The 17773-nt window shown below is 36.5% G+C and overlaps 1 protein-coding gene across 1 annotated transcript; it reads left to right on the forward strand.

Annotated features, from left to right (window-relative positions):
* The first annotated feature begins 6319 nt into the window (after window positions 1-6319).
* On the forward strand, window positions 6320-17162 carry LOC149007538 (uncharacterized). The gene is made up of 8 exons (XM_089167094.1): window positions 6320-6385; window positions 6511-6936; window positions 8072-8078; window positions 8175-8578; window positions 14060-14159; window positions 14304-14437; window positions 14541-14609; window positions 14796-17162. Exons 1-6 carry the CDS (start codon window positions 6320-6322, stop codon window positions 14435-14437), a joined length of 1137 nt encoding a protein of 378 aa, XP_089023220.1. The 3' UTR covers window positions 14541-14609; window positions 14796-17162.
* The last annotated feature ends 611 nt before the right edge of the window (window positions 17163-17773 follow it).

Consider the following 17773-nt stretch of genomic DNA (forward strand, 5'->3'; position numbering starts at 1 on the left):
TTGATTTACCATTGCCAATAAACCTGAATCAGATTCAAGGGCAAACACATGTACAAAGAACCAGCAAACCATTAAACTTGAACAGCCAATTATAAAGAATTTCTACTACATGTTGGAGTCCTCCTGCATTCTAAGAATGGCAAAGTCATCCAACTATACTTCTTAATTTGTCTGAATTCTCAAACCTCATATCCTTAGAAAATTGAAGAGTTCACTTAGTTGGCACAAAGGAAAATCAAAAAAAAAAAAAAAAAAAAAAAAAAAAAAAAAAAAAAAAACCAATCAGATTGTACATTTCCTCACAAATGCAACTAGACTCTATCATATCTACAAGGCTAGATTTGGCTGACAACATCAACCAGCTTGAAAGTTGAATCATTTACCAACAATGTAAATAAACGCCGCTAAAAAAGTGACATACAATGGTGCTTTCAAAAAAATGTCATGATAAAGTGACATACGACGACACTTTATAAAAATGCATATATTGATGTACAACAACATTTTTTCAAAAACGCCGCTATATGTTAACAAAACCAAGATTTATTCCCATGTGCATCCGAGCATCCTCAGATTAGGCCAGGGGCGGACCCACTAAGGGGCCGGGGGCATAGCCCCCCTCCGGATTTTAAAATTTTTTTATTATTTGCTTAGCTTTTTCATTTTTATATTAATTTCCTTCATTTTTCCAGCTTTTTTCTCTTCTCACATGTGAAATATCACTATTTCCCCCCCTCCCCCAATTTGAAAACAAAATTTAAAGGTAAAATAATGGGTATAAATGTCATCTCTTTTTAAAAAATAAATCATCAATCCCTATTTATTCTCCCCTCTCTTCTCTCTCACATCTTTTCTTCCTATTTATTCTCCTTCTATAAATGTAGGTTAAGGTAAATTTTTGAAAAAAAATTATAATTAAATATTCAAAATGCCATTTCTAATGGAAACTAACTCCTCAATTCCTATTAATTCTCCTCTCTCTTCTCTCTCACATCTTTTCTTCCTACATATTCTCCTTCTATAAAGGTTCGTTAAGGAAAATTTTTGAAAAAAATATATTATTAAATATTCAAAATGTCATTTCTAATGGAAATTAACTCCTCAATCCCTATTTATTATCTTCAGTATCTTTCTTTTTATTTATTTTATAAGTGCAGATTAAGGAAAATTTGGGAAAAAATCTTTTGCACAATTAGGTTCTCTTTCTCTTTTTCAATTTATTTATTTTTACTCTTTTACTTATTTTTTATGTTATTCTTTATTTGATTTTATATTCTTTGTTTTCGTATTTCTTTTGCAATTTTTATTATTTGATTTTATATTGTAAATAAAATGTCTATAATTGTAAGGTAACTAACTACCATTGGTTTGCATTTCTTACCTATATTTTTTTTTTTTTTTGCAAATTTTTAAGGTTAAAGTCACGTGTATTTTTTTTAACTGATACTTTAATTTACCTATATCTTGTTGAAAAAAAAATACCATTATTAATAATTTATCTATTTTTGTCAAATATATGTGGGCCCCACAAAATATATGTAAACGTATTTCTTAATATAATAAAATAATTCATAGGTGGGACCCTAATGGGTCTTATAAGGGCCCACACAATGTGTGGCGAAAAAGCATTGGTGCTTCCCCAATTTGAACTTTTATTATTCGCCCCCCCCCCCCCACTATTGAATCCTGGTTCCGCCCTTGGATAAGGCCAAGTTGTTTTATACATCAATAGCTGGATTCATATCCAATAACCATTTGGACAACGAAAGTGATAAAAACAATTGCATCTAGAAGACAACAGAGAGGCAAAAGAGGTTCCTACAACTCTAGGAATCACAACTTCCTTGCATCTGTTTCTATATTTTAAGTTTATAAATTAATTACAAGACCACAAAATATACATGTACAAAGCATGGCCCCAGGAATATCCATATACAAAAAAGATTGACAACCAAAAAATAATACCTATTTAATAAGTTCTACTACTACAACCCAAAAGACTACTAAAACAAAGACCATGACATAGAGAGCATTACATAATTCACCATGTACAAAGCAAAATCCCAAAATATCCATGTACAAAAAAGATTGTCAATATCTATTGAATGCATCAATTTCGATGTTGATGGCATGCTTGCCAATCACCCCACATTTGATGCATGATTTGATCCCTTAATATAACCCATTGTCTATCACTCTCGACTCTACTAAGTTGTAGCTCAATGACTGGCATAGGATCAGGAACGCATGTTAAAAGATCTCTATCCACTTCATTCAATATAGATCTTGTGGCATTACTCCTCAAATGAAGCTATACATTGATGCACAAGTGCTCTTCCAGAGTACTTTGGTCTTATATTTAGTATGTCAAACCTCTTCTTCAACACACCAAAGGCCCACTCAATGTGATTCCTAAAAGACGAGTGCCTATGATTAAATAATTCATTTTTTGTTGCTGGAATTCGACCCCATATCTCATTGAGATGATAACGAATGCTTTGAAATGGGATAACAAATTGTCAAAGTAAGGGAAAACCAGCATTAGCTAGATAATACTTACTTGACCATATAAAAAAACGCACTAAAGATTAGATATAATGCCAATCACAAACTTGGAGGACACACAATTCCATTTTCCATTGTAATAGCACTAGCCGACCCCTCCCACCCAACTAAAATCATTGTAAATTTAATATCAAAATCACAATCCGTTAACACATTTTGTGATAACCATTGCTTTTGGCCACAAAATCTATTTTCTATCTCTTTAGGTACCGATGCCGGTACATGTGTATCATCAATTGTATACAATCCTAGAATACCGATGATCTATTAGATCAACATCCATAATCTTAAAACATAAATAAACAAAATTTTGGAATTTTTAGGATTCATACCTTGAAGTATGGCCACCATCTATAATTATGTCTGATAATTGAGTATGTCTCTGTAGATGGTTGTTGAATGATGAATTGATCTTGTATGTCAAGAATAGCGTCCAACACTAAGTTGAAGTACCTACTAATTGTCTCTCCTAATCTTCGTCAATAATCTACATTGTTACGGTTGACTACACCAAATGCTATAGTGTGTAAGAATATAACAACTTGCTCCTCAACACTACAATGAATTGTGTCATGGAGTCTTCTGGATGTTTTGAATAAGAATGTGAATCTATGAAAACACTTTATGTTCATCCGAAGCATATCATGGCATCTTATGTCATTCCCTTCGATGTCTATTAATAGGGTCCTTGTAGTCAAGTATGAGTTTCTAGGTGGTGATGGTCTATCCTCTTCTTTATCTTGTTTACCAGCCCCATCATCCAATATAACAAATATGCAAGCTATCGTAGCTAGAGAAAATGCAACGGCTGCAACTTTTCTTTGTTGCTCATAGCCACCAACATCCATATTTGACATCATCTGCTCATACAAAGAATTGTATATACATAAAAATCGAAAGCTCTTATGAGCATTATATATAGATCTATGCCATTTCTTACTTATGGGAAGGAGCAAGAAATGAATGTAGAAGAAGAACATTACCATCCACATAGAACATGGGTGTTTCCACTCTACCCAAAACTTGACTTAAAACATAACATCCAACCGAAATAAATCACCCAACTACAACATTTTAATTAAAGGGGAGGGGAGGGGGAGGGGTAAAACCATTCCCCTACCCACCCAACCTCAAAAACCACAAAAGAAAGAATTTTCTAGGCAAAGATGAAACTTTCTAATGTGCGAAGAGTGGAGATTATGTCATAGAGAAAATTTTCTTATTAAGAAATGAAATTCTTAAGCTACAAATAGCAGCCAAAAGCTTTTACCCCATCTTTGACCACCCATGCTTTTGAGAATATTTAAACTTACTCTCTCCCTAATAATATGATAGCCAAGTTTTTATATATATATATATAAACCCTAATATTAAAAGACTATCTATGACCTACAGTCCAGTAAATTGAGATGGCTATAATGTGGTGCATTTTTCACATTAGTGGCAAGAAAAGAAAAAGGCAGAGGCTGTATTAACTTTTTGTCATGGTTTGGTAAGGGAAATGAATAAAAAAACACAAAAAGATAAAGGAATTCACAATTTACATGGACAAATCGTACACCCACTTCCCCTCTCAAACTCAACATTATGATATTAAAAAATGAGTCACATTAATGGCTACTACCCAACTTCCACCCATTTTTAATAGTTGATGCTATCCAAGTTATTTCAACCATTACCCATTCATAGCCAAGCCAAGCATTATCATTCACTAATGTCCCAGTTTAAACCAATGTCAAACACAGAACAAGAAGAAGAAGAGAGTGAGAAGGGGAGAGGAGGCAAAATTTTATTTCAAAATGACATTACCCATCCATGGCCAAACCAAACATTAACATTGATTAAAGCCCCAAGTTAAACTAATGTTAAAGAAAACATATCACTTGGATTCTTTATTAATTCTACAACCTCAAACCAAATATTAATAATCAAACAATTAACACCAAAGAGAAAGAGAGAGGGGGAAGGAGAGATGACTAAATTTTATTTTAAAATGATATTCAATAATCAAGGCATATATCTCACTATGTCCCCATTTTCTTATAAGAAGTGAAAATTTAAGGAACAAACGACAGCCACAAAATGAAACAACAAGAAAAACACTTTTTACTTATTTTTCAACTTCTGAAGTTGACGCTAAAAAACTGCAAATTAAACAAGGAACCCAAACCATTGTTAGATTAAACAATAATTGTAAAATAAGAAACAAAAGAAAAACCTACATTTTAGCAAAAAAAAAGATAAACCTACACTTCTTATAAGTGTGTGATATGAGATTGTTTCCATCAAAACAACAATCTAGTGACTAAATCACAATCAAATATATAAATAAAAATAGGAAATCGAAGATGAAAAAAATGGAACAATTGCTAAGAGACCAGTTAATCAAACCATCAATTTTTTTAACCAAATATTTATCATCTTAGGACTTATGTTTGGCAAAAATGATATCCCAATGTCCAAAACAAAAAATGGAGAAACAAATCTCTTGCATATTAAAATTGGACAGCAAAAAAATGGAATCCAATATGAAGAAAACAAAGTGGAAGATGAAGAAGAATCGATGGAACGAAAGAAAATCAAGTTGAAGATGAAGCAAAATAAGAATCCAAATATTAAATCGTCTCAAGACCTACGTCAAATCCCCACATTTAAAACAAAAATGGAGAAACAAAATCTCTCACACATTAAAACTGGAGAGGCAAAAAAATGGAATAAGAAAGTAGTGGAAGATGAAGAAAAATAAAAATCGATGGAGAAAAGAAAATGAGGTTAAAGGTGAAAAAAAAATAAGAAACCATTTCATTATCTCATAACCTACGTTGGCAAAAAATGAAATCCCTATGTCCAAAACAAAAAATGGGGAAAAAATATATGGCACATTAAAACTAGAGGCAAAACAATGGAATCTAATATGAAGAAAACGAAGTTGAAGATGAAAAAAAAAAAATTAAGAATTGATGGGAAAGAGAAAAATGGAGTTGAGCATGAAGAAAAATAAGAAACCAAATTATCTCAAGACCTAGGTTTGGCAAAAAAATGAAATACCTAAAACTGGAGAGGCAAAAATTAGAATCCAATTTGAGGAAAACAGAGTTGAAGATGAAAAAATAAGAATCGAAATCTAGAAAAGAGAAAATGGAGTTGAAGATGAAGAAAAAAAGTCGATCTTCAGAAAAAGGAGTAGAAGAGAAGAAAACGGTAAAAAAAAAACACATGCTGAAGCAAGAAAGCCCTGTCTTTTATTACATTTCTAAAGCCCAACCTAGAATAACAATAACCAAAATTATTTCTAGTTCTCTCCGTCAAGCAGAAAGGCACCCATTTCTGAGATTGGATCCTGCTTGCCAACTTCAGAATATCAACTCAACAGAAGATGAAAAATACAGTAGAAATAGGAGAGAAGATAAAGACGACAGTAGAAAAAAGGAGTGGAAGAAAAAGAAGACTCACCCGTTCAGAACTCCCACCAAGTGAGAGTTGTTGTGCCTTTGCCAACTTTCCCTCGTTTCCCCTCGAAACCCCCATCAAAATCGTGGGAGTTTGAGAGGGCAATGGGGTGGGAAAAACAAGCCCCGACAAGAATTCCACGGTGGCAAGAATTGTCTGTCATTTTCCCACCTTAGGTATCCAAACTGACCATAGCTTAGAATTTTTTGGAAAAAAAAAAATACAAGTTTCCCACCCCTTTTTGTCCACCCACTATATTCCTGCAAACAAATGCAACTTTAGGGTTTTGCCTAAGTAGAGATTGATGAGTTCAAGAGGAAGATCAAGAGTAAAAGAGGAGCAAATCGATGTGGGTTGTGAAATGGGTCCCGTAAATGTACAGTTAGGAAAATAGAAAAATTTGGTGGTGGTATCAATGATTATGGATGTCGTGATGATGGCGGATGATATACATCATTGGAAGCCCATATAGGTTTCATTGTGTGGTATCTCTAGAGGGCACGCAACATCAATCAATATACAACAGATCGATGGACTCCAGAGGAGGTTATTCAGCTGGCTTCACATGCTGCCCAGGAATATATAGAAGTTCAGAATTCTGCTGCAAGAAGCAACACAGGTTTGAGTTTAGTACTTCAGTCCCAACCACGTCCAAACTATCATAACACCATATATTGGCAGCCACCTCTAAGAGGAGTGATCAAGATCAATTCTGATGCTGCACTACGGGCAAATAGGACAGCAAGTGGTATAGGCATTGTAGCACAAGATTGGAATGGAAATCCACTAGTGGCAAAATCAATTCCAGCAGTGTTTGGTGAAGCTGTGGTTGGTGAGGCAATGGGGATTAGACAAGGGCTCTGGTTAGCTGTTGAAGAAGGATGGCTTTATGTAATCTTGGAGTCTGATTGTCTTTCAGTGGTGAGGCTACTCTTACACCCAAATATCCCTATCCCATTTCAGCTTCAAAATGTGATATCTGATATTAGATACCTGGCAGCAGCCCCCCCCCCTTTCATGTGTTTTTTGTTTTACTCCAAGAGAAGCCAATTTTGTGGTTCATTCCTTGGCCCAAGAAGCCCTAATGCTTTAGACTGCACTGGTTTGGCAAAATTCCACTGCGTGGCTGAAGGAGCCTGTTCCTCCGTCAGAGCCTGTGTCTCCATCAATATAGTTGTGTTTTCTACCAAAAAAAAAAATGAAGATGATGGCGGATGATATAGTTTGGTGGCAAATGTGTGGTGGATACAACCTTGGGGGTGACTGTGGTTGTAGAACTAGATGTGTTTAGCAACAGTGGCAGTTTTTGTTTTTTGGTGGATGGTTTATGATAGGGGCCGGTGGGGAGTGATTTTCCACAGGATAAAGGAAGAAGAATACATTCACAATATCACCTTCCTACATGAAAGGTACATGGGGAAATTTATAAAATTATTTTATTAATTCTTAAGGGGACATTTTGATCTTTTAACTTTTAGAAATTTTTTTTGGAAATGAAGTTCATCCGGGCCAGCTAACTTTTAGAATTTAATTCAACTATAAGTTAACCATAGTGTTAGAGACCCCTAAACTTAGATGTGTAATTTTTTCTATAGAGGACCCAACACAATTTAGGCTTGACTAATAAGAGAATTCAAACATAAAATTTTCTATTTCTTTATAATTTCCTCTTTTTTTGGGTAAAATTTCTATTTAATTTCCTCCATCATTGGAAAATGTGTCCCAAAAAAGAAAAAGAAAATTCATTGGAAAACACTGACACTCTAACCAGAAACAAAACACCTCGACTTAGGTTGTCTTACGCCAACACGGTGGAAAACTTGAAACTTGTTAATAGATGTACTTTCTTTTTCTTCACACGATTTACACTTGTACCATCGTTCGGAAATCTCAAGCAGAGCAGTTTTCTCTCCCTGTCTCTGGTCTTCGATCGCTCCCTCTTCTGGTATTGGCTACTCCAGTCAACTGTTGCTGCCGAAGTATTTTATCACGACTTTGAATTATTGTAGGGTTTTTATTTTTGAATTCTGGGTTTTAGTGGTTCCCAAAGTTGTAGCCACAGGGTAAGGCTTTCGAGTGAAACGATGTCTGCTTCGACCGTCCCGATCAATGCAAATCCGGCGGTCAACGGTAACCCTTCGTTGGCTTTGGATTCTAAGCCAAATGCGCGGAGGAGGGCTGTTGTCGTTACAGAGAAGAGATCCAGTTTCAAAATGGGTGGGGAAGATGGAGTTTGGATGACATTAAGGCCTTGGCTAGAGACATTGTCTCAAACGAGATTGAAAAGCATGCAGCTGATGGGCTTGGAAGGGTAGACTATGCGTTGGCCTCTGGTGGGGGCAGGGTGGTTAAGCATTCAAACCCCTACTACCCTGGAAAGCGCTTGGGTTGGTTTGCTGCAACTAGCCAAATTGGGGTTCATAGTGATGTGCATAAGATGTTACAGCCAAGTTTTGGAGAGCCTGGGCAGTGTTTTCCTCTGTCAGGAAGCAGTGGATGGGTTGTGATCAGGCTGAGATCTACGATTGTGCCCGAGGCCATTACGCTTGAACATATTGCTAAGGTGATGTTTCTCTTAATGGCCTTCTACTTAAATTACAGTAAATGGTCATTTGAAATCTATATATGCTGCTTTTCCTGGATATACAAGGAACATAACGAAGTTTGAATTTCTTGAGTTGCATACAATAATGGATGTTTGAATTTCTAGTTTTGTTACTCGTTAATTTAGTAACATGGTAGCAAAACAACATTTTTGCAATAATATTCTTGTGGAAATCCTGTGAGTCAAATGTTGATCCCATGAGTTAAGGTATGTGTGCCTGTACTGTGCCTCTTTGATGAGTATTCAACTGGTAAGAGAACTAGATTTTGCAATGTACTAACTTGATTGACTCAAATTATTTTGCTCATATGGTGTTATTATAGCCTCCCTAAATTTTTCAGAGCTACTCAACTGAACCCAATAGGAGCCTGATTTTAAGCTGATAAAAGATCAGACAACTCAGCTGAACCCAATAGGAGCCCATGAATGTTGGTTTCCGGTTGGGCTAGTGATAGACCAAAACTGGCCCAGACCTACTTATTGACACCTCCTTAGTCTGGGGCTCCGGGAAGCATTCAAGGAATAAGAAACCCTTACTTAACTAAATGATAGGTCCATTGAGTAGTGATAACCCTCTGTATAAGAGCGTAAAATGGATCCAAATTGATCAAACACAGGAAGAAGAAAGGGAAAAAAAATTGAGACCATCCCCGATAAGAGTCTTATTACAAAATGATAAGAAACCCGGTCAAACTGAAACAGAAACTTCTGAATGGTTGGTTTCAGGGTAGGCCTTGTAGCGGACTGAAGACTGTTCGACATCAGGGGTCCAGATGGTGAGGACAAGGAATAAGCAAGTCTTAATAACTAAATGTTAGGTCCACTGTATAGCTTTGTCTTCACTGTTAAGAAGCAAGTCTCAAACTTGACATACCCTTTGTTACAGGGGCATAAGATGGATCCGAATGGGTGCCATATCCTAATATTGAAATCTCACCATGCATTATAAGGTCCTGATGTGGCAAATGGTGACTGAATCTAATTAACCTGCCGGCAAACTCATCAAAAGAAGTCCACTCAATCTATGCATAAATATAAGCTGATAGGCCCCAAATTAAGTGCCTTGGGCCCTGATCAATAGTGATGCTGCCCTTGAAGAAGAGTGTGAAGATGCCATAATGATGACATATTCCAACAATCTTTGTCCCAATGGAAAAGTCAACTGTTGATATTTCAAATACTGAGGGTTGCATTGAAGAATTCGAAGTCAACAAAGTTGCAGCTATGGGCAATGTATTTGATGAAGTAGTTGAAGAAGCCATTAGAAAGACCATGATTGACATGGAAGAGTTTGATGAACTTGACGTTGAAGGGGTTGTAGACCCACTGATACAACTAATGACGTGAAAGTTGAACATGCGGAATTTGTTATTCCACCTAAGTACTTGGAAGAGAACTTCACATCTTTTAGATTATATTCATATGTTAATGCACTATCTGATTATTTCTAGAAATTGAAGAGATTTGATCAACTTGAAGATCAAACCTACTCTCTACAGAATTCGGGAGCAAATTTTTTATCCCAGGGGGGGGGGGGAGCTGACATAGATGTTAAGCTGTTATGGCAAGAAATACATTAGGGGAGTTAAGACGAATAGAGTTGGTTCATTTTTGAACTGACCCCTTGGCCATAGGGCCCACTAGAGCTTAGCTGGACTTCTAGAAGGCCAAAACACTGTTCACGTTATTGTTCATGTGAACAGTGTCATATGCAATCTCTGTCTTATTCTGAAAGCGCTTTTTGAAGATTTGTGGGGTCTATGGCTTTGGAAGACTGAAGACTTTATTTAGTTTCTTTTCTAGCTATCCCTAAGTTTGTAAAATTTAGATTCTTTCTTAGACTTTTAGTCTTCATACATGTGGCTGAATGATAAAGCTTGGTAATTTCTAATTTCAATATCCTCGTCTATTCTCTTGTTCGAAGCCTAATACTTCAATTTTTGAGTTGCTTCTACTGTTGAGACCATCAATTGAGAACGTCTTCTATTCAAACTGTTCTGTTATATTTGATGCCCGGCATCTCACTTGAATGAGGTGCCTGATCAAATTTCTGCAGTCTGATTTGGCCGTACACCCTAGACTTCTATTTTTGTCTTAATTCTTTATTCTTTTTCCTGATTTGTGGGTCTAAATGGGGCTAAGTCATCATTGATCTTAGCCTTTTCTGTGAGTTAAAACACCTAGGGCTGAAGGAGTCTAAGAGCCAAATCCACCTATCCTCCTCTATTCTTTGTTCAAACCTACTATTATCACTTGGAGTTGCTTTTGCTGTTGAGATCATCAAACTAGATATATTTCAATCCTAAGTGACTGTTAGAAGCCTGGTGCTGCTCCTCTGTTCTAACCAGATGTGTAACTGAAAATTTAGGTGATTGAATCCTCCTTCCCCCCCCCCCTCTTCCATTTTACATATCCTGCTGGGTTTACTAGCACTCCATTCCATCTCACATTCCCCGTCATTTAATCCATCATTGTGACCATCCTACGGCAGCAAGCTAAAATTTTAGAAACATGCACCCTTTCTTAAATCTAGCATAAATTTTTTATGTTAACCAAGAAGAAAGAATAAAATCCATCTTTCACCTTATTCAGCCAGCAGACCTTAAGTTTCTATTTTCAGTCCACCTCTATACCTCTCAATCCAACCGTTGGAATTATATGCAATTTAGGACAGTTGTTTACTACCATAGGATCTTCAATAAAACTAGTGCTGATCGTACTTTTTGAGTATTGGTGGCTCTGACTCTAAACTGATGGTTTTCTATTTCTCTATTGTGGATTATCTGGGGCTAAGACACCCTTGATCTTAGCTTTATGTTAGGCACCTTGGTCACCTTGATAGATGTAGATACATTACCAAATTGAGCTTTTTCCTTGGGAATAACTCTTGGATTAGATCATATATGTACTCGGCTTGTGATTTTATGGAGGAAAATGGGATTTATTTCATAGTTGTCAAAGTGGCAAGGCGAAAAAAGTGTTTGGGGCCCTACCTAGGCAATTAGGCTAAAGCGGCGCCTAGGTGACCAAAGCGGTTGGGTCAATTTTTTTTCAATATGACTACTTTTAAACTACTTTTCAATACAACTACTTTTTATAATAAGCTAAACAAATATTCAATAATGACATTCATCCCAAAAAAAGCATTCAAGAATAATAATTATGAAAATAATTCAAAAAAAGAACACAAACGTAAGTTCAATTCATCAAAACATGGTTGTCAAAGCGTTTGCCTAGGCAATTACTGATTAATTGATTCTTGATGTTGAGTATGGCTTATGCTTCACGTTCTGTTGCCGGCGGGGGTGTGGGGGCAGCGCCCCCGAAGAAAAAAATAGGTTCTATGTCACTCTGGGCCTTGGAGTTCCTTTGCAGAACGGTCGTCAATTAAGCGGTTCAAAAAAGAGCAGTTGAAAAACCGTTTTTCGGCCTAAGCGGCCTCTTAGGCGCGCCTAGGCGGACGCTTTGACAACTATGATTTATTTCATTGGTTAAGTTAGAGTCCTATTTTGAGTTTATTTCCTTTATTATTTAACTTGGCAAATCAATTTGGGATGCTGATACCTTTTTGTATATGAGTCCCCTAGAGTGATTGGGAACCGTTTTGTGAGTCAAAGTAAGAATATTAGATGATCTCTATCTATGCAATGTAACCCATAATCCCCCATCAATTAAAGATGATTTGATTAAATAGTATAACTTTTTATAAGACTTTGGCGTTGTTGAGCAATGCAAACGGGATTGCTGTCCCAATTCTTATTTCTTCTGTTCTCTTCCCACAAGAACATCTTCAATCATTGAGGCTGTTGTTATTCTGATTAGTGAATTTCCATACCCAAAAAAAAAAAAAAAGCCTATATGCTCGTGTAATCATCTGATCAAATGATGTCTAAAATTACTATCCGTAATTTTCATATTTAATTTTACAACCGTTTCCATTAATAGGAAACATTGTATTTAATCAAAGATATATCTAAAATAGTTCATTGATTGTAAGTTCCATTTTCTGCATGAAACCAATTTAAGACAAATTTGTAGTTAGTTATAAGCCCAATAGTTGGTTACCATAACACATAAATTGTGTAAATCTATGTACTTCTTCATTCTGAAAAACGTATCCATAGGCCAAATAGCTGTTGTAATCTGTATCACCTAATCTCTGTTGGCCCTAGATTACCAAGCATACAATCAGAATTAAGTAACGGGTAAATAGTTGAACTTCCATCTTTTCCAGTGCTGGAATTGTACCAATTCAGCTCATTAGAAGCCATCACTGATATTCTATGCATGGTAGCCTGTGTCAATAGTGAGTAATATTCTTCCAAAATTTGGTTTAGTGGTTCCAAGCATGCCCTTTTATTCTTTTTCTATGTCTCTTTAATATAATCCTTCATCAGCCAAAGCTCTATCCTTGATCATTGTCTGATGTATAGCAACCCAAGACATCCCTCACAATTTATCAATTATATTCCAAATTTAGAATTCATGACTTTTCTGTCCTTCACTTCTAATGGCTATGCAAACAAGTTTCAGTTCTCTTTGTTAAGATCAAAAGCAAATTTTGATTTTGATTCTCCTCCAAAGGTTAACCAGTGAAAGAACCATGGATGAGTACATTATGCCCCAGAGACAATAGAGTATAAGAGGTAACTTCACATGGTCGTAATACTCATAACACATCGATTTTTTTTTTTTTTTGGTAATCCTCATAACGCATCGTTCATGAGTCAAATTTCTGGTAGTGCAAACTAGTAAAGCCATTTTTTTCTCTTAGACCATGAAAACTTAATGATGCTTTATTTTAGAGGGAATGATTTGCTTCCCATCTAGCTAAATTTTCAGTTTTTCAGTTTGGTAACATGTTTTTAGGTTAGGAATTCTATGACGATTGTTGCGTCATTGGCTTACACACATAGTACTTGTTGAACTGGTTATACAAACTTTTGTTTTGGATGATTTAATAATTAAATAAAAGCAAAGAACAACGAATGTACAAAGGAGAGAGGGGCAACTTGTGCTTGGGTTGCTATACATCAGACAATGATCCAAGCACAAGTTGCATCATTAGTAGCCAGCATAGAAAATTTTTGTTGGGTATGCTTGGAGTATGAATGAATATTTGTTAGATGGTAAGCATATTGATATCAAAGTCCAGCATTGCATTTCCTTTACACCCTAGAAGTTGCGTTGTTCATTGGTTTGGTTATATCATGGTGTGTTTTGTTTTTTCATGGTGATCCTTTGTAAAATGTTGTTACAATTTTACTAGTCAGCTTTGTTTTTTCAGACTGCTGCTTAATTTTTGGTTTTTGTTTCATTTGTCTGTACCTTCTAAGTTTTCTGGCACTGGTTGTCTGGTCAAACTCTTCTTTGTTTTTCCTTTTTGTTACCATATTATATGTCATGGAATCATCACACTATTTTTGCTTGCAATGACAGTTGATATCTGCAACTGACCGACATAGACAATCCACGGACCATCCTATCAAGTTCATTTCGAGGAGGCATCCAAAATCATTGATGTTCAAGATAAAACCAGGTCTATGACTGAGCAAACTGATAATCCCTAGATCATGCTATCTGATAGATTGCTACTTAAGTAGAACTTTTAAGGATGTTGCCACGTGGTACACTCGGATTCTGAACATGTGCTGACCTTGTAATGATTTTGCTTCCCGAATAGGTCCAGAGGCTGGTGGTGCAGATGGTCGGGCGAAGAAAATATCTTTCGTATTTCACCCTATCTTGCCCCTAGCGCTTTCAATCCAACAAACATACTTGCAGCCTTCTGTTGTCAATATTCACTTCCGTAGATAGGTTATTCATCTTTCTCTGAATTCTCAATTTTTAAAGCCCTTTAGTTGGAAGTAGAGGTAACCTATTAGCATACATCTCATCAGTTTCTGCTTGTGATTTCCAGCTTGAAGTGGACATACTACATCAATTATTTGCTCTCGTTGGCACTCTAATTCTGTGCATGTTGTAACTAGTAAGAAATGAAGTTGCCACTGAAGTACTTTTCTTTATGTAATGCATGCCTTAAAACCTTTTCTAGTCTTTCTCTTCCAGTGCATAGTTATTAACTTCTTTCTCTTTTTTTTCTTGCATGTCATGCACTTTGAACCATGAATTATTTTCCATTCGTGTAGTTCATCCAAGAGCACCTTTATTGCAGGTACTTGACTTTCAAGTAAAGCACTTGGCTCATCATTGTCACACTGAGCAATAGTGCTGGGACTTGCAGACATGCACTTTGAACCATGAATTATTGTCCATTCGTGTAGTTCATCCAAGAGCACCTTTATTGCAGGTACTTGACTTTTCAAGTAAGCTTTGGGGTCATCATTGTCAAACTGAGCAACAGTGCTGGGACTTGCTGGCTTCCTATATGGGAATCTAGTGGGCTTATGCCATGAAGGGGATGTTCATTCTACTCTGTTGTGTATGCTATTACATTTAGGGAGTTTTCAGCTACTGCCACTTCAGCACATTCTTCTTCCTCTGATATCATTGTTGTACTTTCTAAAGAGTGATTCTACTTGTTGTCCACTAGACACCCATCAGCAGGGTGTGCCCACCTTTCCACTCAAAAATCTTTCAATCAGCTTGTGGTGCATCTTTTCTTCTCTCACTTCTCTTCCTGGTTGTTGATTCGAGCTCTTCAGATCAATGTTATTAGCTATTCGTCTTTATTCAACCCATACCAAGTAAAATGGTGATTTTGAGGTTGGAGGCTGCTGGGTGAGATCAAATTGACATTGCTGATTGCAGCTGTCTTCTATTTCTGGTAAGTACTCTGTATGTTATTTTCTTGGACCCCATCATTCATCATGCTCCAAAGTATATTTCTGATCTTTACTATATGCATATCACCAAAAATCTCAACTGTGGTGTGACATTTTAGCAATGCATCTAGAGCTTTCGGTAACAAGAATGATCAAGTACAGCATTGAAAGCCTAGGTCTTTTTCTGCACAATGGATTGATTAATGGTGGCATCTCATCAAGCATATAGCAGCGAGTGATTTGTGTCTCTAGTATTGTGCGACTCTTATTGGAGTCAAAATGTCATTTTTACTGAAAAGTTTCTCTGTTTCAGTCAATTATCTGTCTATATTGAAACTTTCAAATATCAAAATATTGTAAATCTACCATATTAGATCTACATACCATCTGGCCTGCATTTTTTTTTTAAGAAAATAGCATATGCTTTGGCACTTGGGCTTGTTAATTTTGATGTGTTGAGATTAACACCAGTCTCATCTATGATGCATTTCAGTATTCTGTAACCTTTGGAGATGATTTTCTTGTTAATGGTTATCTAAAGAGTGTTTTTATATCTCTCAGTTTTAAATGAGGTACCAAGAATTGGTATATTAGTGTGTGTATGCGTGTTTGTTTTTAATATAAATTAAGTAATAGGTCAATTGTATTAAAATAGGGAAGTGGAAATGATTACAATAGAGACACCTGGAACCTTAATAGGATACTGATACGAAACCAATTATTCCCTCATTTGAACCCTGCAACTGAGCTCCTCTCTTGGTGAGATAAACCTGCAATTGCCTTACAATCCACACCCAACTCACACACTGCAAATAAATGGATGAACAGGGATCGAACAAGGGAATTACTTCAATCAACTCAAATTAAGGACCAAATGCCATACAATATCTCCACCACATAAATCCTGCGAATCCTATTCTACTTGTTCCAACTGAGGGTCTTCACCTCACCTATGAGCTCTACTCGTGCCTTCCCCTTACACAATTCTTCTCCCCTTTCTCTATTCCCTACTTTCCGCTAATAAACACCCCAAAACCAATTTTAACTACTTTTCCCCCTTACAAAGTCCCAACATAAACGTGGCTTTCACCCAATCAAACTTCACCATCTGTCCATGTGTCCTTTAGCTTACTTATTCGCCACATATCCAGTGCAATTGATCCCCTATGTCCCCCCTGTCTGCTTCGATGTTCACCCCCTTGGATACCAGGGTCTTATTGACACTTCCCCGCTTCAGTTTCATCTTGCCCTCAAGGTGACATGGAATATTAACCTCTAGGTGGAGTGTGATCAGAAGCTTGATTCTCACATGGTTGGTGCACAGCCATGCCAGTTCAGCAACAAATCCACACATTACTGTCCAGGAAAAATGTAGGCATAGCAGATACCAACCTGTGATTCGAACAAGGAACTGAAATGTCTTCTCCATTGCATACTTTCTGTTCAAGGATTTCTTTCCTTACTCCCTGGTGTTTTTCAGTGTTTATCAGCTAATCCTTTAACAGAAAATGTTCCAACGAGACCCTTTTCTTCATAATGAAGTGAAATAGAAAATATTCCATCATGAAATGGCAATCTGGCAGCACCCCTTAAACTTCAACCAGGTCCTTATAAGCTACACCTCTTCTTCTCCAAAGTTATTGAACAGCATCATCAAGGTCCTGTACCTCGTCACTATATCCGCTAAATGCAGCACGCTTGTAGATTTTTATCAGCTTGAAACTGCAAATTTGCCATCACAATCACACTGCTCTGAACGTTGGCAAGCATCACAGCAACCCGTTTGGGTTGATTCAGAATGTTAAGAAACACGATATTGGTAGAATGGCTTATTTGATCAATGGTCTCAAGCCCTCTATTTATAATTAAGTGGAAAGTACACTATTACAAGGAATAGAATTTTACATGAATACAAATTCTAATTGAACTCCTAGTAGAATCCAACACTCCCCCTCAAGTTGAGGCATAGATATTACTCATGCCCAACTTGCCTACAATAGGAATGAAATTTCTTTCTTTTAAACCCTTAGTGAAAACATCTGCTACTTGGTCTCCAGACCTCACAAAAGGCATGTAGATAAGCCATTGTTCCAGCTTTCTTTTGACAAAAAACCTGTCAATTTCAATGTGCTTAGTTCAATCATGTTGCATTGGATTATTAGCAATACTAATAGCAACCTTGTTGTCACAATATAACATCATAGGGTTTGGAACTTGGACTCCAATATCTTGCAGCAAGCTTTTCAACCATAGTAGCTCACAAACTCCATGAACCATAGCTTTATATTCAGCTTCGGTACTAGATAAAGCTACCACATTCTGTTTCTTACTTCTCCAACAAAGGTATAGTAACCTGAAATTGACTTCC

This window comes from Hakea prostrata, chromosome 8, assembly GCF_041222555.1.
Source record: "Hakea prostrata isolate BN-2017 chromosome 8, UWA_Hpros_2, whole genome shotgun sequence".
NCBI lineage: Eukaryota > Viridiplantae > Streptophyta > Magnoliopsida > Proteales > Proteaceae > Hakea > Hakea prostrata.